The sequence below is a fragment of the Phyllobates terribilis genome, unplaced genomic scaffold, assembly GCF_046119375.1.
Source record: "Phyllobates terribilis strain yellow unplaced genomic scaffold, ASM4611937v1 Scaffold_5__5_contigs__length_657084704, whole genome shotgun sequence".
NCBI classification, from domain to species: Eukaryota; Metazoa; Chordata; class Amphibia; order Anura; family Dendrobatidae; genus Phyllobates; species Phyllobates terribilis.
This window is the reverse complement of record NW_027362765.1, coordinates 213227164-213253722: the sequence shown is the minus strand read 5'-3', so window position 1 is coordinate 213253722 and position 26559 is coordinate 213227164. Positions and strand designations below refer to the sequence as shown.

Sequence of the window (26559 nt, the reverse complement as noted above, 5' to 3'; positions counted from 1 at the left end):
ACACCCTCACTACATGTACCAGTGTATATCACCCTCCTCACTACATGTACCAGTGTATATCACCCCGTCGCTACATGTACCAGTGTATAACACCCCCTCACTACATGCACCAGTGTATATCACCCCCTCGCTACATGTACCAGTGTATATCACCCCCTCACTACATGTACCAGTGTTAATCACCCTCCTCACTACATGTACCAGTGTATATCACCCCCTCGCTACATGTACCAGTGTATATCACCCCCTCACTACATGTACCAGTATATATCACCCCCTCACTACATGTACCAGTGTATATCACCCCCTCACTACATGTACCAGTGTATATCACCCCCTCACTACATGTACCAGTGTACATCACCCCCTCACTACATGTACCAGTGTATATCACCCCCTCGCTACATGTACCAGTGTATATCACCCCCTCACTACATGTACCAGTGTATATCACCCCCTCACTACATGTACCAGTGTATATCACCCTCCTCACTACATGTACCAGTGTATATCACCCCCTCGCTACATGTACCAGTGTATATCACCCCCTCACTACATGTACCAGTGTATATCACCCCCTCACTACATGTACCAGTGTTAATCACCCTCCTCACTACATGTACCAGTGTATATCACCCCCTCGCTACATGTACCAGTGTATATCACCCCTCACTACATGTACCAGTATATATCACCCCCTCACTACATGTACCAGTGTACATCACCCCCTCACTACATGTACCAGTGTATATCACCCCCTCACTACATGTACCAGTGTATATCACCCCCTCACTACATGTACCAGTGTATATCACCCCCTCGCTACATGTACCAGTGTATATCACCCCCTCGCTACATGTACCAGTGTATATCACCCCCTCGCTACATGTACCAGTGTATATCACCCCCTCGCTACATGTACCAGTGTATATCACCCCCTCACTACATGTACCAGTGTACATCACCCCCTCACTACATGTACCAGTGTACATCACCCCCTCACTACATGTACCAGTGTATATCACCCCCTCGCTACATGTACCAGTGTATATCACCCCCTCACTACATGTACCAGTGTATATCACCCCCTCACTACATGTACCAGTGTACATCACCCCCTCACTACATGTACCAGTGTATATCACCCCCTCGCTACATGTACCAGTGTATATCACCCCCTCACTACATGTACCAGTGTATATCACCCCCTCACTACATGTACCAGTGTATATCACCCCCTCACTACATGTACCAGTGTATATCACCCTCCTCACTACATGTACCAGTGTATATCACCCCCTCGCTACATGTACCAGTGTATATCACCCCCTCACTACATGTACCAGTATATATCACCCCCTCACTACATGTACCAGTGTATATCACCCCCTCACTACATGTACCAGTATATATCACCCCCTCACTACATGTACCAGTGTATATCACCCTCCTCACTACATGTACCAGTGTATATCACCCTCCTCACTACATGTACCAGTGTATATCACCCCCTCACTACATGTACCACAGTGTATATCACCCCCTCACTACATGTACCAGTGTATATCACCCCTCGCTACATGTACCAGTGTATATCACCCCCTCACTACATGTACCAGTGTATATCACCCCCTCGCTACATGTACCAGTGTATATCACCCCCTCGCTACATGTACCAGTGTATATCACCCCCTCACTACATGTACCAGTGTACATCACCCCCTCACTACATGTACCAGTGTACATCACCCCCTCACTACATGTACCAGTGTATATCACCCCCTCACTACATGTACCAGTGTATATCACCCCCTCACTACATGTACCAGGGTATATCACCCCCTCACTACATGTACCAGTGTATATCACCCCCTCGCTACATGTACCAGTGTATATCACCCCCTCGCTACATGTACCAGTGTATATCACCCCCTCGCTACATGTACCAGTGTATATCACCCCCTCGCTACATGTACCAGTGTATATCACCCCCTCACTACATGTACCAGTGTACATCACCCCCTCACTACATGTACCAGTGTATATCACCCCCTCGCTACATGTACCAGTGTATATCACCCCCTCACTACATGTACCAGTGTACATCACCCCCTCACTACATGTACCAGTGTACATCACCCCCTCACTACATGTACCAGTGTATATCACCCCCTCGCTACATGTACCAGTGTATATCACCCCCTCACTACATGTACCAGTGTATATCACCCCCTCACTACATGTACCAGTGTATATCACCCCCTCACTACATGTACCATTGTTAATCACCCTCCTCACTACATGTACCAGTGTATATCACCCCCTCGCTACATGTACCAGTGTATATCACCCCCTCACTACATGTACCAGTATATATCACCCCCTCACTACATGTACCAGTGTATATCACCCCCTCACTACATGTACCAGTATATATCACCCCCTCACTACATGTACCAGTGTATATCACCCTCCTCACTACATGTACCAGTGTATATCACCCTCCTCACTACATGTACCAGTGTATATCACCCCCTCACTACATGTACCACAGTGTATATCACCCCCTCGCTACATGTACCAGTGTATATCACCCCCTCGCTACATGTACCAGTGTATATCACCCCCTCGCTACATGTACCAGTGTATATCACCCCCTCGCTACATGTACCAGTGTATATCACCCCCTCACTACATGTACCACAGTGTATATCACCCCCCTCACTACATGTACCAGTGTATATCACCCCCTCACTACATGTACCAGTGTATATCACCCCCTCGCTACATGTACCAGTGTATATCACCCCCTCGCTACATGTACCAGTGTATATCACCCCCTCACTACATGTACCAGTGTATATCACCCCCTCGCTACATGTACCAGTGTACATCACCCCCTCACTACATGTACCAGTGTACATCACCCCCTCACTACATGTACCAGTGTATATCACCCCCTCACTACATGTACCAGTGTATATCACCCCCTCACTACATGTACCAGTGTATATCACCCCCTCACTACATGTACCAGTGTATATCACCCCCTCGCTACATGTACCAGTGTATATCACCCCCTCGCTACATGTACCAGTGTATATCACCCCCTCGCTACATGTACCAGTGTACATCACCCCCTCACTACATGTACCAGTGTACATCACCCCCTCACTACATGTACCAGTGTACATCACCCCCTCACTACATGTACCAGTGTATATCACCCCCTCGCTACATGTACCAGTGTATATCACCCCCTCACTACATGTACCAGTGTATATCACCCCCTCACTACATGTACCAGTGTACATCACCCCCTCACTACATGTACCAGTGTATATCACCCCCTCGCTACATGTACCAGTGTATATCACCCCCTCACTACATGTACCAGTGTATATCACCCCCTCACTACATGTACCAGTGTACATCACCCCCTCACTACATGTACCAGTGTATATCACCCCCTCACTACATGTACCAGTGTATATCACCCCCTCACTACATGTACCAGTGTACATCACCCCCTCACTACATGTACCAGTGTACATCACCCCCTCACTACATGTACCAGTGTATATCACCCCCTCGCTACATGTACCAGTGTATATCACCCCCTCACTACATGTACCAGTGTATATCACCCCCTCACTACATGTACCAGTGTACATCACCCCCTCACTACATGTACCAGTGTATATCACCCCCTCGCTACATGTACCAGTGTATATCACCCCCTCACTACATGTACCAGTGTATATCACCCCCTCACTACATGTACCAGTGTATATCACCCCCTCACTACATGTACCAGTGTATATCACCCTCCTCACTACATGTACCAGTGTATATCACCCCCTCGCTACATGTACCAGTGTATATCACCCCCTCACTACATGTACCAGTATATATCACCCCCTCACTACATGTACCAGTGTATATCACCCCCTCACTACATGTACCAGTATATATCACCCCCTCACTACATGTACCAGTGTATATCACCCTCCTCACTACATGTACCAGTGTATATCACCCTCCTCACTACATGTACCAGTGTATATCACCCCCTCACTACATGTACCACAGTGTATATCACCCCCTCACTACATGTACCAGTGTATATCACCCCCTCGCTACATGTACCAGTGTATATCACCCCCTCGCTACATGTACCAGTGTATATCACCCCCTCGCTACATGTACCAGTGTACATCACCCCCTCACTACATGTACCAGTGTACATCACCCCCTCACTACATGTACCAGTGTATATCACCCCCTCACTACATGTACCAGTGTATATCACCCCCTCACTACATGTACCAGTGTATATCACCCCCTCACTACATGTACCAGTGTATATCACCCCCTCGCTACATGTACCAGTGTATATCACCCCCTCGCTACATGTACCAGTGTATATCACCCCCTCGCTACATGTACCAGTGTATATCACCCCCTCGCTACATGTACCAGTGTATATCACCCCCTCACTACATGTACCAGTGTACATCACCCCCTCACTACATGTACCAGTGTACATCACCCCCTCACTACATGTACCAGTGTATATCACCCCCTCGCTACATGTACCAGTGTATATCACCCCCTCACTACATGTACCAGTGTATATCACCCCCTCACTACATGTACCAGTGTACATCACCCCCTCACTACATGTACCAGTGTATATCACCCCCTCGCTACATGTACCAGTGTATATCACCCCCTCACTACATGTACCAGTGTATATCACCCCCTCGCTACATGTACCAGTGTATATCACCCCCTCGCTACATGTACCAGTGTATATCACCCCCTCGCTACATGTACCAGTGTACATCACCCCCTCACTACATGTACCAGTGTACATCACCCCCTCACTACATGTACCAGTGTATATCACCCCCTCGCTACATGTACCAGTGTATATCACCCCCTCGCTACATGTACCAGTGTATATCACCCCCTCACTACATGTACCAGTGTACATCACCCCCTCACTACATGTACCAGTGTATATCACCCCCTCGCTACATGTACCAGTGTATATCACCCCCTCACTACATGTACCAGTGTATATCACCCCCTCACTACATGTACCAGTGTACATCACCCCCTCACTACATGTACCAGTGTACATCACCCCCTCACTACATGTACCAGTGTATATCACCCCCTCGCTACATGTACCAGTGTATATCACCCCCTCACTACATGTACCAGTGTATATCACCCCCTCACTACATGTACCAGTGTACATCACCCCCTCACTACATGTACCAGTGTATATCACCCCCTCGCTACATGTACCAGTGTATATCACCCCCTCACTACATGTACCAGTGTATATCACCCCCTCACTACATGTACCAGTGTATATCACCCCCTCACTACATGTACCAGTGTATATCACCCTCCTCACTACATGTACCAGTGTATATCACCCCCTCGCTACATGTACCAGTGTATATCACCCCCTCACTACATGTACCAGTATATATCACCCCCTCACTACATGTACCAGTGTATATCACCCCCTCACTACATGTACCAGTATATATCACCCCCTCACTACATATACCAGTGTATATCACCCTCCTCACTACATGTACCAGTGTATATCACCCTCCTCACTACATGTACCAGTGTATATCACCCCCTCACTACATGTACCACAGTGTATATCACCCCCTCACTACATGTACCAGTGTATATCACCCCCTCGCTACATGTACCAGTGTATATCACCCCCTCGCTACATGTACCAGTGTATATCACCCCCTCACTACATGTACCAGTGTACATCACCCCCTCACTACATGTACCAGTGTACATCACCCCCTCACTACATGTACCAGTGTATATCACCCCCTCACTACATGTACCAGTGTATATCACCCCCTCACTACATGTACCAGTGTATATCACCCCCTCACTACATGTACCAGTGTATATCACCCCCTCGCTACATGTACCAGTGTATATCACCCCCTCGCTACATGTACCAGTGTATATCACCCCCTCGCTACATGTACCAGTGTATATCACCCCCTCGCTACATGTACCAGTGTATATCACCCCCTCACTACATGTACCAGTGTACATCACCCCCTCACTACATGTACCAGTGTACATCACCCCCTCACTACATGTACCAGTGTATATCACCCCCTCGCTACATGTACCAGTGTATATCACCCCCTCACTACATGTACCAGTGTATATCACCCCCTCACTACATGTACCAGTGTACATCACCCCCTCACTACATGTACCAGTGTATATCACCCCCTCGCTACATGTACCAGTGTATATCACCCCCTCACTACATGTACCAGTGTATATCACCCCCTCACTACATGTACCAGTGTATATCACCCCCTCACTACATGTACCAGTGTTAATCACCCTCCTCACTACATGTACCAGTGTATATCACCCCCTCGCTACATGTACCAGTGTATATCACCCCCTCACTACATGTACCAGTATATATCACCCCCTCACTACATGTACCAGTGTATATCACCCCTTCACTACATGTACCAGTGTATATCACCCCCTCACTACATGTACCAGTGTACATCACCCCCTCACTACATGTACCAGTGTATATCACCCCCTCGCTACATGTACCAGTGTATATCACCCCCTCACTACATGTACCAGTGTATATCACCCCCTCACTACATGTACCAGTGTACATCACCCCCTCACTACATGTACCAGTGTACATCACCCCCTCACTACATGTACCAGTGTATATCACCCCCTCGCTACATGTACCAGTGTATATCACCCCCTCACTACATGTACCAGTGTATATCACCCCCTCACTACATGTACCAGTGTACATCACCCCCTCACTACATGTACCAGTGTATATCACCCCCTCGCTACATGTACCAGTGTATATCACCCCCTCACTACATGTACCAGTGTATATCACCCCCTCACTACATGTACCAGTGTATATCACCCCCTCACTACATGTACCAGTGTATATCACCCTCCTCACTACATGTACCAGTGTATATCACCCCCTCGCTACATGTACCAGTGTATATCACCCCCTCACTACATGTACCAGTATATATCACCCCCTCACTACATGTACCAGTGTATATCACCCCCTCACTACATGTACCAGTATATATCACCCCCTCACTACATATACCAGTGTATATCACCCTCCTCACTACATGTACCAGTGTATATCACCCTCCTCACTACATGTACCAGTGTATATCACCCCCTCACTACATGTACCACAGTGTATATCACCCCCTCACTACATGTACCAGTGTATATCACCCCCTCGCTACATGTACCAGTGTATATCACCCCCTCGCTACATGTACCAGTGTATATCACCCCCTCACTACATGTACCAGTGTACATCACCCCCTCACTACATGTACCAGTGTACATCACCCCCTCACTACATGTACCAGTGTATATCACCCCCTCACTACATGTACCAGTGTATATCACCCCCTCACTACATGTACCAGTGTATATCACCCCCTCACTACATGTACCAGTGTATATCACCCCCTCGCTACATGTACCAGTGTATATCACCCCCTCGCTACATGTACCAGTGTATATCACCCCCTCGCTACATGTACCAGTGTATATCACCCCCTCGCTACATGTACCAGTGTATATCACCCCCTCACTACATGTACCAGTGTACATCACCCCCTCACTACATGTACCAGTGTACATCACCCCCTCACTACATGTACCAGTGTATATCACCCCCTCGCTACATGTACCAGTGTATATCACCCCCTCACTACATGTACCAGTGTATATCACCCCCTCACTACATGTACCAGTGTACATCACCCCCTCACTACATGTACCAGTGTATATCACCCCCTCGCTACATGTACCAGTGTATATCACCCCCTCACTACATGTACCAGTGTATATCACCCCCTCACTACATGTACCAGTGTATATCACCCCCTCACTACATGTACCAGTGTTAATCACCCTCCTCACTACATGTACCAGTGTATATCACCCCCTCACTACATGTACCAGTGTACATCACCCCCTCACTACATGTACCAGTGTACATCACCCCCTCACTACATGTACCAGTGTACATCACCCCCTCACTACATGTACCAGTGTATATCACCCCCTCACTACATGTACCAGTGTATATCACCCCCTCACTACATGTACCAGTGTATATCACCCCCTCACTACATGTACCAGTGTATATCACCCCCTCGCTACATGTACCAGTGTATATCACCCCCTCGCTACATGTACCAGTGTATATCACCCCCTCGCTACATGTACCAGTGTATATCACCCCCTCGCTACATGTACCAGTGTATATCACCCCCTCACTACATGTACCAGTGTACATCACCCCCTCACTACATGTACCAGTGTACATCACCCCCTCACTACATGTACCAGTGTACATCACCCCCTCACTACATGTACCAGTGTATATCACCCCCTCGCTACATGTACCAGTGTATATCACCCCCTCACTACATGTACCAGTGTATATCACCCCCTCACTACATGTACCAGTGTACATCACCCCCTCACTACATGTACCAGTGTATATCACCCCCTCGCTACATGTACCAGTGTATATCACCCCCTCACTACATGTACCAGTGTATATCACCCCCTCACTACATGTACCAGTGTATATCACCCCCTCACTACATGTACCAGTGTATATCACCCTCCTCACTACATGTACCAGTGTATATCACCCCCTCGCTACATGTACCAGTGTATATCACCCCCTCACTACATGTACCAGTATATATCACCCCCTCACTACATGTACCAGTGTATATCACCCCCTCACTACATGTACCAGTATATATCACCCCCTCACTACATATACCAGTGTATATCACCCTCCTCACTACATGTACCAGTGTATATCACCCTCCTCACTACATGTACCAGTGTATATCACCCCCTCACTACATGTACCACAGTGTATATCACCCCCTCACTACATGTACCAGTGTATATCACCCCCTCGCTACATGTACCAGTGTATATCACCCCCTCGCTACATGTACCAGTGTATATCACCCCCTCACTACATGTACCAGTGTACATCACCCCCTCACTACATGTACCAGTGTACATCACCCCCTCACTACATGTACCAGTGTATATCACCCCCTCACTACATGTACCAGTGTATATCACCCCCTCACTACATGTACCAGTGTATATCACCCCCTCACTACATGTACCAGTGTATATCACCCCCTCGCTACATGTACCAGTGTATATCACCCCCTCGCTACATGTACCAGTGTATATCACCCCCTCGCTACATGTACCAGTGTATATCACCCCCTCGCTACATGTACCAGTGTATATCACCCCCTCACTACATGTACCAGTGTACATCACCCCCTCACTACATGTACCAGTGTACATCACCCCCTCACTACATGTACCAGTGTATATCACCCCCTCGCTACATGTACCAGTGTATATCACCCCCTCACTACATGTACCAGTGTATATCACCCCCTCACTACATGTACCAGTGTACATCACCCCCTCACTACATGTACCAGTGTATATCACCCCCTCGCTACATGTACCAGTGTATATCACCCCCTCACTACATGTACCAGTGTATATCACCCCCTCACTACATGTACCAGTGTATATCACCCCCTCACTACATGTACCAGTGTTAATCACCCTCCTCACTACATGTACCAGTGTATATCACCCCCTCGCTACATGTACCAGTGTATATCACCCCCTCACTACATGTACCAGTATATATCACCCCCTCACTACATGTACCAGTGTATATCACCCCCTCACTACATGTACCAGTGTATATCACCCCCTCACTACATGTACCAGTGTACATCACCCCCTCACTACATGTACCAGTGTATATCACCCCCTCGCTACATGTACCAGTGTATATCACCCCCTCACTACATGTACCAGTGTATATCACCCCCTCACTACATGTACCAGTGTACATCACCCCCTCACTACATGTACCAGTGTACATCACCCCCTCACTACATGTACCAGTGTATATCACCCCCTCGCTACATGTACCAGTGTATATCACCCCCTCACTACATGTACCAGTGTATATCACCCCCTCACTACATGTACCAGTGTACATCACCCCCTCACTACATGTACCAGTGTATATCACCCCCTCGCTACATGTACCAGTGTATATCACCCCCTCACTACATGTACCAGTGTATATCACCCCCTCCCTACATGTACCAGTGTATATCACCCCCTCACTACATGTACCAGTGTATATCACCCTCCTCACTACATGTACCAGTGTATATCACCCCCTCGCTACATGTACCAGTGTATATCACCCCCTCACTACATGTACCAGTATATATCACCCCCTCACTACATGTACCAGTGTATATCACCCCCTCACTACATGTACCAGTATATATCACCCCCTCACTACATATACCAGTGTATATCACCCTCCTCACTACATGTACCAGTGTATATCACCCTCCTCACTACATGTACCAGTGTATATCACCCCCTCACTACATGTACCACAGTGTATATCACCCCCTCACTACATGTACCAGTGTATATCACCCCCTCGCTACATGTACCAGTGTATATCACCCCCTCGCTACATGTACCAGTGTATATCACCCCCTCACTACATGTACCAGTGTACATCACCCCCTCACTACATGTACCAGTGTACATCACCCCCTCACTACATGTACCAGTGTATATCACCCCCTCACTACATGTACCAGTGTATATCACCCCCTCACTACATGTACCAGTGTATATCACCCCCTCACTACATGTACCAGTGTATATCACCCCCTCGCTACATGTACCAGTGTATATCACCCCCTCGCTACATGTACCAGTGTATATCACCCCCTCGCTACATGTACCAGTGTATATCACCCCCTCGCTACATGTACCAGTGTATATCACCCCCTCACTACATGTACCAGTGTACATCACCCCCTTACTACATGTACCAGTGTACATCACCCCCTCACTACATGTACCAGTGTATATCACCCCCTCGCTACATGTACCAGTGTATATCACCCCCTCACTACATGTACCAGTGTATATCACCCCCTCACTACATGTACCAGTGTACATCACCCCCTCACTACATGTACCAGTGTATATCACCCCCTCGCTACATGTACCAGTGTATATCACCCCCTCACTACATGTACCAGTGTATATCACCCCCTCACTACATGTACCAGTGTATATCACCCCCTCACTACATGTACCAGTGTTAATCACCCTCCTCACTACATGTACCAGTGTATATCACCCCCTCGCTACATGTACCAGTGTATATCACCCCCTCACTACATGTACCAGTATATATCACCCCCTCACTACATGTACCAGTGTATATCACCCCCTCACTACATGTACCAGTGTATATCACCCCCTCACTACATGTACCAGTGTACATCACCCCCTCACTACATGTACCAGTGTATATCACCCCCTCGCTACATGTACCAGTGTATATCACCCCCTCACTACATGTACCAGTGTATATCACCCCCTCACTACATGTACCAGTGTATATCACCCCCTCACTACATGTACCAGTGTTAATCACCCTCCTCACTACATGTACCAGTGTATATCACCCCCTCGCTACATGTACCAGTGTATATCACCCCCTCACTACATGTACCAGTATATATCACCCCCTCACTACATGTACCAGTGTACATCACCCCCTCACTACATGTACCAGTGTATATCACCCCCTCACTACATGTACCAGTGTATATCACCCCCTCACTACATGTACCAGTGTATATCACCCCCTCGCTACATGTACCAGTGTATATCACCCCCTCGCTACATGTACCAGTGTATATCACCCCCTCGCTACATGTACCAGTGTATATCACCCCCTCGCTACATGTACCAGTGCATATCACCCCCTCACTACATGTACCAGTGTACATCACCCCCTCACTACATGTACCAGTGTACATCACCCCCTCACTACATGTACCAGTGTATATCACCCCCTCGCTACATGTACCAGTGTATATCACCCCCTCACTACATGTACCAGTGTATATCACCCCCTCACTACATGTACCAGTGTACATCACCCCCTCACTACATGTACCAGTGTATATCACCCCCTCACTACATGTACCAGTGTATATCACCCCCTCGCTACATGTACCAGTGTATATCACCCCCTCACTACATGTACCAGTGTATATCACCCCCTCACTACATGTACCAGTGTATATCACCCCCTCACTACATGTACCAGTGTATATCACCCTCCTCACTACATGTACCAGTGTATATCACCCCCTCGCTACATGTACCAGTGTATATCACCCCCTCACTACATGTACCAGTATATATCACCCCCTCACTACATGTACCAGTGTATATCACCCCCTCACTACATGTACCAGTGTATATCACCCCCTCACTACATGTACCAGTGTACATCACCCCCTCACTACATGTACCAGTGTATATCACCCCCTCACTACATGTACCAGTGTATATCACCCCCTCACTACATGTACCAGTGTATATCACCCCCTCACTACATGTACCAGTGTTAATCACCCTCCTCACTACATGTACCAGTGTATATCACCCCCTCACTACATGTACCAGTATATATCACCCCCTCACTACATGTACCAGTGTACATCACCCCCTCACTACATGTACCAGTGTATATCACCCCCTCACTACATGTACCAGTGTATATCACCCCCTCACTACATGTACCAGTGTATATCACCCCCTCGCTACATGTACCAGTGTATATCACCCCCTCGCTACATGTACCAGTGTATATCACCCCCTCGCTACATGTACCAGTGTATATCACCCCCTCGCTACATGTACCAGTGTATATCACCCCCTCACTACATGTACCAGTGTACATCACCCCCTCACTACATGTACCAGTATATATCACCCCCTCACTACATGTACCAGTGTATATCACCCCCTCACTACATGTACCAGTGTATATCACCCCCTCACTACATGTACCAGTGTTAATCACCCTCCTCACTACATGTACCAGTGTATATCACCCCCTCGCTACATGTACCAGTGTATATCACCCCCTCACTACATGTACCAGTGTATATCACCCCCTCGCTACATGTACCAGTGTACATCACCCCCTCACTACATGTACCAGTGTACATCACCCCCTCACTACATGTACCAGTGTATATTACCCCCTCACTACATGTACCAGTGTATATCACCCCCTCACTACATGTACCAGTGTATATCACCCCCTCGCTACATGTACCAGTGTATATCACCCCCTCACTACATGTACCAATGTACATCACCCCCTCACTACATGTACCAGTGTACATCACCCCCTCACTACATGTACCAGTGTATATCACCCCCTCACTACATGTACCAGTGTATATCACCCCCTCACTACATGTACCAGTGTATATCACCCCCTCACTACATGTACCAGTGTATATCACCCCCTCGCTACATGTACCAGTGTATATCACCCCCTCACTACATGTACCAGTGTATATCACCCCCTCACTACATGTACCAGTGTACATCACCCCCTCACTACATGTACCAGTGTATATCACCCCCTCGCTACATGTACCAGTGTATATCACCCCCTCACTACATGTACCAGTGTATATCACCCCCTCACTACATGTACCAGTGTACATCACACCCTCACTACATGTACCAGTGTATATCACCCTCCTCACTACATGTACCAGTGTATATCACCCCGTCGCTACATGTACCAGTGTATAACACCCCCTCACTACATGCACCAGTGTATATCACCCCCTCGCTACATGTACCAGTGTATATCACCCCCTCGCTACATGTACCAGTGTATGCCACCCCATCACTACATGTACCAGTGTATATCACCCCCTCACTACATGTACCAGTGTATATCACCCCCTCACTACATGTATCAGTGTATATCACCCCCTCACTACATGTACCAGTGTATATCACCCCCTCACTACATGTACCAGTGTATATCACCCCCTCGCTACATGTACCAGTGTATGTCACCCCCTCGCTACATGTACCAGTGTATATCACCCCCTCGCTACATGTACCAGTGTATATCACCTCCTCGCTACATGTACCAGTGTGTATCACCTCCTCGCTACATGTACCAGTGTATATCACCCCCTCACTACATGCACCAGTGTATATCACCCCCTCACTACATGTACCAGTGTATATCACCCCTCACTACATGTACCAGTGTGTGTCACCCCCTCACTACATGTACCAGTGTATATCACCCCCTCACTACATGTACCAGTGTATGTCACCCCCCTCACTACATGTACCAGTGTATGTCACCCCCTCGCTACATGTACCAGTGTATGTCACCCCCTCGCTACATGTACCAGTGTATGTCACCCCCTCGCTACATGTACCAGTGTATATCACCCCCTCGCTACATGTACCAGTGTATATCACCCCCATCACTACATGTACCAGTGTATATCACCCTCCTCACTACATGTACCAGTGTATGTCACCCTCCTCACTACATGTACCAGTGTATGTCACCCTCCTCACTACATGTACCAGTGTATGTCACCCCCTCGCTACATGTACGAGTGTATGTCACCCCCTCGCTACATGTACCAGTGTATGTCACCCCCTCGCTACATGTACCAGTGTATGTCACCCCCTCGCTACATGTACCAGTGTATGTCACCCCCTCGCTACATGTACCAGTGTATATCACCCCCTCGCTACATGTACCAGTGTTTATCACCCCCTCGCTACATGTACCAGTGTATATCACCCCCCTTGCTACATGTATCAGTGTATATCACCCCCTCGCTACATGTACCAGTGTATATCACCCCCTCGCTACATGTACCAGTGTATATCACCCCCTCGCTACATGTACCAGTGTATATCACCCTCCTCACTACATGTATCAGTGTATATCACCCCCTCGCTACATGTACCAGTGTATATCACCCCCTCGCTACATGTACCAGTGTATATCACCCCCTCGCTACATGTACCAGTGTATATCACCCCCTCGCTACATGTACCAGTGTATATCACCCTCCTCACTACATGTACCAATTGTATATCACCCCCTCGCTACATGTACCAGAGTATATCACCCCCTCGCTACATGTACCAGTGTATATCACCCCCTCGCTACATGTACCAGTGTATATCACCCCCTCGCTACATGTACCAGTGTATATCACCCCCCTCACTACATGTACCAGTGTATATCACCCTCCTCACTACATGTACCAATTGTATATCACCCCCTCGCTACATGTACCAGTGTATATCACCCCCTCGCTACATGTACCAGTGTATATCACCCCCTCACTACATGTACCAGTGTATATCACCCCCCTCACTACATGTACCAGTGTATATCACCCTCCTCACTACATGTACCAATTGTATATCACCCCCTCGCTACATGTACCAGTGTATATCACCCCCTCGCTACATGTACCAGTGTATATCACCCCCTCGCTACATGTACCAGTGTATATCACCCCCTCGCTACATGTACCAGTGTATATCACCCCCCTTGCTACATGTATCAGTGTATATCACCCCCTCGCTACATGTACCAGTGTATATCACCCCCTCGCTACATGTACCAGTGTATATCACCCCCTCGCTACATGTACCAGTGTATATCACCCTCCTCACTACATGTATCAGTGTATATCACCCCCTCGCTACATGTACCAGTGTATATCACCCCCTCGCTACATGTACCAGTGTATATCACCCCCTCGCTACATGTACCAGTGTATATCACCCCCTCGCTACATGTACCAGTGTATATCACCCTCCTCACTACATGTACCAATTGTATATCACCCCCTCGCTACATGTACCAGAGTATATCACCCCCTCGCTACATGTACCAGTGTATATCACCCCCTCGCTACATGTACCAGTGTATATCACCCCCTCGCTACATGTACCAGTGTATATCACCCCCCTCACTACATGTACCAGTGTATATCACCCTCCTCACTACATGTACCAATTGTATATCACCCCCTCGCTACATGTACCAGTGTATATCACCCCCTCGCTACATGTACCAGTGTATATCACCCCCTCACTACATGTACCAGTGTATATCACCCCCCTCACTACATGTACCAGTGTATATCACCCTCCTCACTACATGTACCAATTGTATATCACCCCCTCGCTACATGTACCAGTGTATATCACCCCCTCGCTACATGTACCAGTGTATATCACCCCCTCGCTACATGTACCAGTGTATATCACCCCCTCGCTACATGTACCAGTGTATATCACCCCCTCGCTACATGTACCAGTGTATATCACCCTCCTCACTACATGTACCAGTGTATATCACCCCCTCGCTACATGTATCAGTGTATATCACCCCCCTCACTACAGGTACCAGTGTATATCACCCCCTCACTACATGCACCAGTGTATGTCACCCCCTCACTACATGCACCAGTGTATATCACCCCCTCACTACATGTACCAGTGTATATCACCCCCTCACTACATGTACTAGTGTATATCACCCCCTCACTACATGCACCAGTGTATATCACCCCCTCGCTACATGTCCCAGTGTATATCACCCCCTCGCTACATGTACCAGTGTATATCACCCCCTCGCTACATGTACCAGTGTATATCACCCCCTCACTACATGTACCAGTGTATATCACCCCCTCGCTACATGTATCAGTGTATATCACCCCCCTCACTACATGTACCAGTGTATCTCATCTCCATACTAAAGTTACTTTTGTATATTAAGGTCTCACTTCGCATACCACTTTATAATAAAATACAGAAGTAAGCACTAATGTGAAAACCTGTGCATAGTACATACAGTATTATATAGGTATTTACTGGATTTGAAGTGGAACTGCACTGCAGGCTCCTATGGACTCAATGTGTTAAAATATTACAGACATGTACATATATTGTAATGTAGAGATATTTAAGACTTTGTTATACATGTGTTTGTGATCCAATGCAAGTGTGTTCAATATAGTTCCTACCTGAGGCTGGATTCGGGCATAGAACTAGCCCTTCCAGTGTATCATCGTCTCCACCGTTTTTGTCCATCTGACCATTCCCCTGTGCTCTATCTGTTCATCTCTCATGTGCCTGCGTCATTGTGATGTAAAGTCTGAGGCTTAGCATGCCTTCACTGCCAATATTCTGATATCTTAAGAGAAAGTAATGTGCCATCATTTTATGGGTGTGAAAAGTATGTGGGTCTGGAATGTTCAGAATGTGCCCCCCATGAGTGGTAGTATGTGGATCTATACCCGTCTGCTATATGCAGGAATTGTATATAACTATACTTTTATAGTATATACGCAGCGATTTTATGTATACTATACACTACTACATATGAACACACTGCTGTGCATATAATACAGCATAATGTACACTAAAACACACTGCTGTGTATACAGTATTATACAGGTATACACCATGTACTATCTAATGTACATGTTTACACTATTCTGTATACAAAACTGTAGAGATAATCACACTGAATTATACAGTATATACAGTACAGACCAAAAGTTTGGACACACCTTCTCATTTAAAGATTTTTCTGTATTTTCATGACTATGAAAATTGTACATTCACACTGAAGGCATCAAAACTGTGAATTAACACATGTGGAATTATATACTTAACAAAAAAGTGTGAAACAACTGAAAATATGTCTTATATTCTAGGTTCTTCAAAGTAGCCACCTTTTGCTTTGATGACTGCTTTGCACACTCTTGGCATTCTCTTGATGAGCTTCAAGAGGTAGTCACCGGAAATGGTTTTCACTTCACAGATGTGCCCTGTCAGGTTTAATAAGTGGGATTTCTTGCCTTACAAATGGGGTTGGGACCATCAGTTGTGTTGTGCAGAAATCAGGTGGATACACAGCTGATAGTCCTACTGCATAGACTGTTAGAATTTGTATTATGGCAAGAAAAAAGCAGCTAAGTAAAGAAAAACGAGTGGCCATCATTACTTTAAGAAATGAAGGTCAGTCAGTCCGAAAAATTGGGCAAACTTTGAAAGTGTCCCCAAGTGCAGTTGCAAAAACCATCAAGCGCTACAAAGAAACTGGCTCACATAAGGACGGCCCCAGGAAAGGAAGAGTCCATTTAAAGTGCTTCAGGTTGTTAACCCGTCTGCTGTTAGATTGGATGTCCCTACTTCCTGGAAGATTAATCCTGTGTTTCATGTCTACTTGTTGAAAAAGGCTGACGCCACTGTCACAGTTCCTCCTGTGGTGAAAGACGGCGAATATGAAATTTCTCGTATCTTGAATTCTAGATGGCATAGAGGGAGTAGAGGAGCATAGACAGTATCTTGTCTCCTGGAAGGGTTTCGGTCCCGAAGACAACTCCTGGGTAAGGACGGATGATGTCTCTGCTCCTAGGCTTGTTAAAGCTTTCCACAGGAGGTCTCCGGATAGGCCTGGACATGGAGGATCTGGAGGATCCTCATAAAAGAGGGGGTACTGTTAGAACCCTCCTGTTTGTTTTTTCCATCTTGTGTTTTGCGGTCACGTGACCATCTGCCTTTATATTCCAGCTCCGCTCTTGTGGCTGCGCTGGACTTCAGTATTTGACTGTTTCTCTAGCCTGGTGCTTCGGTGCCTTTCTCTGTCAAGTTCGCTTGGTCCTCTGGGACCTCTAGTACATTTTTGTCAGTTTGTCTTTTTGTGTTCTGCAACAACTTCTCTGTTTAGGAGGTGTCCCAATTTTGTCCCAGTCCTTAGTTCTTTTAGGGACCCCTCCCTTTATTCTATAGGTCTTCGTTCAGACTAGCCGAGGACTAAGGCGGGTCTGTTCACTAGGAACAGGCAGCCCGCTACATCAGAGGGATTCAGCTTAGTCTTACTGTAGGGACAGCTTTCCCCTATCTTTCCTTAGTACTTGTTGCAGATCATAACACACTGGCCCTAATGTAGAGCGAGTGTCGGTCATTGCGGGGGTGTGTGGTTATAGCTGTCACTCTGTATTCCCACAGTAGTGACTGAACCTGTGTCGGCACCGCCCCTGTGACTGTAACGTAACCGAAACGCTGTCGAGGAGAATAAAGTTAATTTTCTCCCCGTAGTGTTCGGATAAGTGCAAATCAGCTCAGATCAGCTGTCATGTGTCTGAGAAGAGGTGGGCTCAGTGCTGGAGCCCACATCAAAGAGGGGGAGGCGACCTATGACGTACCTATACGTCATAGGTGGTAAAGGGGTCAATCAATAGATCTTGGAATAATAATTTTCACAATTTGATGGGTTTAAAAAAAAATGTTCCTGTGCAGAGATAATTTTATACATGTGCCCCTGCTGTGTACTGTGTAATGTTGTTTCTGACCATGCACGCAACATTGTCTGATTATACCACAGCTCCTGAGCAGGGAAGGAAGCAAAAGAGAGTATACAGATATTACAGCATGGGATCGCAATAATTCTTTCTTTGAGTTAAAACATTTTTTTTAAAAACAGGTAGGGAAATGCTTTATCTCACAAAAATAATCAGCTGTGATACCATGCTGTGTTATCTGTATTTTCTCTTTTGCTTTCTTCCCTGCCAAGGAGATTTGCAGACCATGTCCCTGTATGGTCAGGCACAGCCATTACACAGTACACAGCAGGGGCACATTTATAAGATTATCTCAGCACAGGAACATTTTTTAAGCACATCCAATTGTGGAACTTATTATTATTCCAAGATGTATTGATTCAAATCAACTTTAAAATTAACTTTGTGGGAAAACCCCTTTAACTATAATGTGGGACGTTTGGTTTCAATTAATGTGTCCAGTATTTGGCGGATATCCAAATGGAAACTAAACAGACCCCATCATAGATAAAAGGTCCGTTATGTGACAAATACAGTTTGCAACAAAACTGAATGGTGGTGCTGGTGCCATATTCCTGTACGGATAGCGGTTCTGGTGACATATTCATGTATGGATGGTGGTTCTTTTGACGCATTCATGCAGTGATGGTTTTTTGGGTAATGTATTCATCACCAGAACCATTATCAGCACATGAATATAAAACCAAAATCATCATCAGTACATAAATAGAACACCAGAGCCATCAATAGTACATAAATACGGCACTATAACCATCATCAGTACATGAAAACTGCGCCAGACCACCCTTTAGTAGATAAATGAATCACTAGAACCACCATCAGTACATGAATACATCACCAGAACCACTATCAGTACATTAATACGTCACTAAAACCTCCATAAGTACATGAATGCATCACCAAAACCATAATCAGTACATGAATACATCATGAGAACCATCGTCAGTAAATAAACACAACACCAGTACCGTCATCAGTACACGTATACGTCAGCGGAACTACCATCAGTACATGATTACATCACCAAGCTTAATACAGCAGTCAATTGTAATGTCAAGTCAGGCCCATTTACATTTGTATCTCATGGACCTACAACTCCCAGTATGTCTTTAACAATGATAAGGAGATGCTGGGAATTGTTGTTATCAGTCATTATCAGACTGTGGACCAAAGTACTGATCAGATGTAGCCAGTATAAATAAGTAAACATTTACATCTAGGTACTTTATAGGTAACATCTTCTCTGATTGAGTCGTTTCTTTTCGTCTCCATCTTGTCCAAATGGCATCTTTATTATTTCCCCCAATGGGTCGGAAGCTGAAAATGGAAGAGAAATCCCGTACATTGACTCTGCTAGAGAAGGATGATTCGGTGATTGCTGTAGCTAGAAGATCTGGGCGTGTTGAGAAAGGCAATTTATCAACTGAAGCTGTTGGTGGTGTCATTGCCTCCTGGGATGGTACTGCTGAGGAAGTTAGGCTCTGACGCACCTAAGAAGACTTCACCAAGGACTGATAAGCTTTTGAAGAGTGAAGTGATGTCAAATACTTCTATAACTGTTGTTGAACTAAAAAACAAATACCCTACCACCTCCAGAACGTCGCAACTAGGACAGTTCGTCACCACCTGCAGAAGGACCTGGCTTTACCAAGTCGCCATACTGCAAAGAAGCCCCTGCTCCCAGCAGCAATGAAGAAAAAGGCCTGCCTTTTGTAAGAAATATCAAGATTGGACATCTGAAAAGTGGAGGAAAGTGATGTTTAGTGATGAGAGCACTTTCAGGAGGGTCAGGGAAGGCTCAAAGATTGTGCGTCGTCCGAGTACCGTGTCACTTTATGACCCAAAATATACAGTTAAGACTGTTTAATACCCTGACAGTGTGATTACGTGGGTTGCATTTAGTGGAAGCATTTACAGGAAAGGTCTGTACTTCCTTCCCAAGAATGTAAGTATGAAAGCAAGCAGTTATATTAATGTTTTGGAAGACCATTTGCTTACTTTTTGGGTCATTCATCAGTGTGATTACTTTATGCATGTTGGAGCAACAGCCCACAAGGCCAAGGCTGTGACAAAGTTTCTCAATGACCATAAAATTAACATTTTAGTGTGGCCAGGTAATTCCTGACCTTAACTCCATAGAAAATGCCTGGAATTTAATGAAAAACAAAGTTCAAAAGACACAACCTGGCAATATCAATGATTTAAAGTAGGCGCTGAAGACACTGGAGAACCATGGACTTCACGTACTTCACCGCCTTCCTGAATCCATGCCTAAACGACTGCAGATGGTGATAAAATATAAGGGTGACTTGACAAAATACTAATTGTAACGAAAAATCCGCAGTAAAACACTTGAATGTTAAGATTTTGTGGTTTCGTTGAACTTGTAGATTTTTTTTGCCGGCACTGTAGACTAACATTGCTGGTGTAAGGAATGCTGCCACTGTTGATTAATTTGATAGACAAATGTAACCATGTTCAAAACTGGCTTGAAAACACGAAAAGTCTCAACATTTTTGTGCTATTCCGCATTGTGGCGTAAACACTTTGATTAATTGACTCCTATAGGTTGCAACATGCTGCTCTGCTTGGAGACCATTATTGTAGGTTGAGTTGTTGGAGACCACTACCTTACGTTTTAGGGTCCAGAAGAGTAAGACAGTCCCAAAAGGTAGTCCAGTAGGCATGTTATATACCGTATATCGAATACATTCACTCTCCTGTGAGAAGTACAATAGAAGTACAAAGAGTTAAAGTTAGGGATTTAAAATAGAAACCTGATAGCTCTTGAACACATTTGCTAATCCCAAGATCTCAGTCTGTGGTTCTAATTTTCCACAGAAGGCTTGTAGGAAGGGAAGTATCCACTGAAGTTTAGAATCGGTCCGGGATCCTCATTAGGTGTAGGGTGGACTTTTGTCACATTTTTCTTGTTTATTTTATTATCTAGAAGAGTTCGTAGCTGAACAGCAAAATTACCATTGTCCTTGGACACAAACTCTACATCTTTATTATCATCTCCCTGGTTTGCTGAAATCTACATCACCATAACAATATTGGGGTTGCAAAACTCAATATCATCACTAATAAGTCTTTGATTGGAAAACTCCACATCAACAATGCAATCATCCATATGATGAATAACCTCACCTTGGAACGCCACACTCCCTCCATATTATTGTTAATTGTACATGACTCTGGTAAGAGGAAGCCCATAACATCATCCCTACCATCCTGAAGAACAGAACTTCATACCTTCACCGACATTGTCCTACAACTTTGAGCTCTCCTTTTTCAAACTTATCGTAAGACAAAGAAAACCACGTCATCACTATCACCGGCCTTGTATCCAGAACTTCACATCGTCTATATCATAGACCCCGGACAAAGAACCCCTGATTATCATTTACACCCATCTTATTGCCTTTGGGTAACATTGAAATTTATAGAAAATAAGTCATATATTAGTGAAAGATGATTTTTTTTGAGATTTTTTGTGTAATTTTTGATGTGCACTTATGTTTATAGATCCAGACGCATTCCTTAAGTCGGCCCGTCTGCAGCGACTGCCATCTTCATCCTCAGAAATGGGAAGCCAGGACGCCTCCCCACTTCGAGAGACCATCAAAGACCCTTTCAGCTCAGACTGCAGCTGTCGACAGGATGGTCTTACTGTCATCATAACTGCCTGCATTACATTTGCTCTGGGTGTCACAATAGCACTTATAATGCAGATATATTTTGGGGATCCTCAGGTAAGAGAGAAGATATGACTGGTAATTAGAGTTTTTCTTTTCCTAGCTTTTATATTCTTTAATACAATTTTTTTGCTGTAAATTAGCATATGTTCACTCTTTTCCAGAGAAGATTCCAATTCTTAAAGGGGTAGTACAGTTACAACAAATAAAGCTCTGTTGCATAATGCAACCTCAATCAATTATTTGGTTCTGTTGTGATTTCCAAGATCTATGCTTGCTGTCATTCAAACCTTTAGGCTATGTTCAGACATTGCTTTTTTGCTGCTTTTTTTGCAGCCAAAAGCTGATCTCTTGGCAGTAAAAAAGCTGCAGCTAAAACACAGTTTTTGCTGCCTTTTTTGCTGCTTTTCTTGCTGTGTTTTTGCTGCATTTTTTGCACTTACTCATTGCTGTCTATGGGTAAAAAAAACGCTGCGAAAACGCTGAAAGAACTGTCATGCTGCAGCAGTTTTCCAATTCAATCAGGAAAAAAAAGCAAGTGTGTGCATGAGATTTATGAAATCTCATAACTTTTGCTGGTACTGTAAAAAGCGGCTTTTAATTTGCATAAAAAAATGCAGCAAAAACGCAACATGTGAACATAGCCTAATTGTTTACTTCTAGTGGATAAAATCCCTGACCTGGTCATGTGACGGACACCTGACTCACTACAATATAATTGTGCCTTGTACTGAGCTGTGTAGCTGTGTCCCAGCACACAACCAGGACAGATTTAGCTGTTGGATACGGGTTATACAGTGATAGCTCCTATTAAATGACTGAAAGTAAAATCACTTTACAATCTATTGGAAAATTGTATGACTCTCGTTATATTATGACATATTTATGACTGTATAATACAGTTAATAGATGTTTGCCATTGGTACAGACAACTTTTTAATCTGTGGTTTTCAAAATTATGGAAACAAAAATAAAATGTTCATTTCAGGTCTGACTATATTATGTCAGCTATGTTCCTCCCTCCAGTAAGCCATCACCGCCATCAAAACCAGACAGGAGCCACATGACACACTGGCCTCATTTATTAGGATTGAATAAGCCGGCCTTAGTTGCCCATAGCAACCAATCAGAGCTCAGTCTTCACTTCTTTTTTTTTAACAGTTACGGTAAAATGAAAGCACCACTGGGATTAGTTAGGCAACAAAAGCAGTTTTTGTTTTATAGTTTTGATCAATTTCCTTTTGCCTTATTACCAGAAACAGTGCCAAACTTGTCTGAAGGCTGTGTAGCATTGCAGCTAAATAAATACATACTTAAAGATTAACCGTCATTTTAATTTTTATTTCATAAATCAATAACACACATGAAAATAATCAACTTTGTAATATATTATCAGAGAAATCAGCTTTTTTCTTTACCAAAATTATCAAAATTCTGAGGTAAAATCTGTATTAAGTGAAGACAGATTGTTATATTACTGAAATAGGAGATGGCAGCTGCTACTGATGAGATTCTATATGGATAGTAGGGGGAGGGAGAAGCTCAGCCTCTAGCTCCTCCCCCTCCTGTCTACATAGAATCTTACAGCACATGCTGCCATCTCCTATCTCAGTAATGGGAAATTCTGTCTTTTGGACACCAGTCAAAGTCACTTTTTGTTGTCGTCAGGGTGTGGGGTTGCATTAATATACATAATGAAAAACAAATGATAACTTGATATTTGCCCCCCCCTAGATCTTCCACCAAGGGGCAGTAGTGAGCGATGCTTCGCATTGTACAGCTTTGGGGATTGAAGTGTTGGAGAAGAGGGGGAGCTCTGTGGATGCTGCTATTGCTACTGCCCTGTGTCTTGGGATTGTTAATCCACATACATCAGGCATTGGAGGGTAAGTGTGAATGAATAATAACCTTTTATTTGTGGTCTTTTATTATAAATAAAGTGTTTCTTTTCATGGTAAACTTAAAGGAATTGTCCAGGATTAAAAAAAAGTATTTTATTTTTTAGAAACAGTGCCACCCATTTTAATTAACTAGTGTGGCACTTGAATTCCAGAAACAATCAAAAGATAAGAATGGTGATTTCTAGAAGAAAAAGCAGAAACTTTTCCTACTCCTTGGCAATCCCTTTAAGAGAGGAGGTCAGGGATTAATAATGAGTCTTGTTTGCTAGGTTCACACAGCGTCATTATGAGAAATGTCCCAGCGGACAGAAAAATGGATGTTCAAATCTGTGTCATTCTGCCAATAGCTTTCATGGGTTGTTACCTTACATCAGGACCTTTCTCTACTACAATAGACATTTCTAGAAGATTTAGGCTAAATAAACACTTTTTAGATGGTTGAATATTAGGTTCCCATAAAGACTGAGTGTATCAAAGTTACTTTGCCTCTACCTATTACTGTAGGTATATATTCCGATGCTTAGAAATCAATAAAACAGTGCCACCTAGTGATCAAATAATTGTGAAACGACGCAATATTTAGTTTCCAATTTTCAGGTTTTTTTTTGTTGAATTAATAACAACTTGCTTGGAAAAGTATGTATCATCGCTGCACCATATTCTATAGAGGATATGATTACATAGTCAGTACTTATCTTTTTTTTTATCAGGGGTGGTGTGATGCTGGTCCATGACATAAGAAACAACGTGACAGACGTCATTGATTTTCGGGAGACAGCACCATCTGGAATACATAATGATTTTTTGCAGTATTGGAAACACAAGGTAAGATATAAATGTTCCTACCATAGTCCAGAATTATTTGCCTATCAGAAAAATGAGGGCTGATCAGCAGTTTACAGCACTGAGCAAAATGTTTAGGCAAGTGCTGCAAAGTAAGAATGTATTAAAAAAATAGAGGTGTTTATAGTTTATATTTATCAATTAACAAAATGTAAGGTGAATGAATAAAAGAAATCGTAATCAAATCAGTATTTCATGTGACCATCCATTGCCTTCAAAACAGCATCAAAGCAACAATTCTTCTAGGTATACTTGAATACAGTTTTTGTAGAAATTGAGGTTGTTCCAAATATTTTGGAGAACTAACTACAGATCTGTGGTTAGACTGTAGGCTTGTGCAAATCCTTCTGTCTTTTCATGTAATCCAGGACAGACTCAATGATGTTGAGATCAGAGCTCTGTGGGGGCCATATAATCATGTCCAGGACTCCTTGTTCTTCTTTACGCTGAAGCAAGTTCTTAATTATATTGGCTTTATGATTTGTGTAGTTCTGCTGCTGAATATATTTGGTGCCAGACACCTCCCTGAGGGTATTGAATGATGGATAAGTACCTGCCTATATTTCTCAGCATTGAAGACAACATTAATCTTGACCAAATTCCCAACTGCATCTGCTGAAATGCTGCCCCCAGCTTGCAGTGAAT

At 44.8% G+C, this 26559-nt stretch overlaps 1 protein-coding gene across 1 annotated transcript in view; it reads left to right on the top strand.

Moving 5' to 3' along the window:
* GGT7 (gamma-glutamyltransferase 7) overlaps positions 1-26559 on the top strand; it is a 67028-nt gene that overhangs the window by 16818 nt on the left and 23651 nt on the right. Inside the window, exons 2-4 of the mRNA XM_073683779.1 lie at positions 23001-23227; positions 24905-25056; positions 25782-25896. Of these exons, the coding sequence (XP_073539880.1) occupies positions 23001-23227; positions 24905-25056; positions 25782-25896 (494 nt within the window). The remainder of the gene's footprint in view (positions 1-23000; positions 23228-24904; positions 25057-25781; positions 25897-26559) is intronic.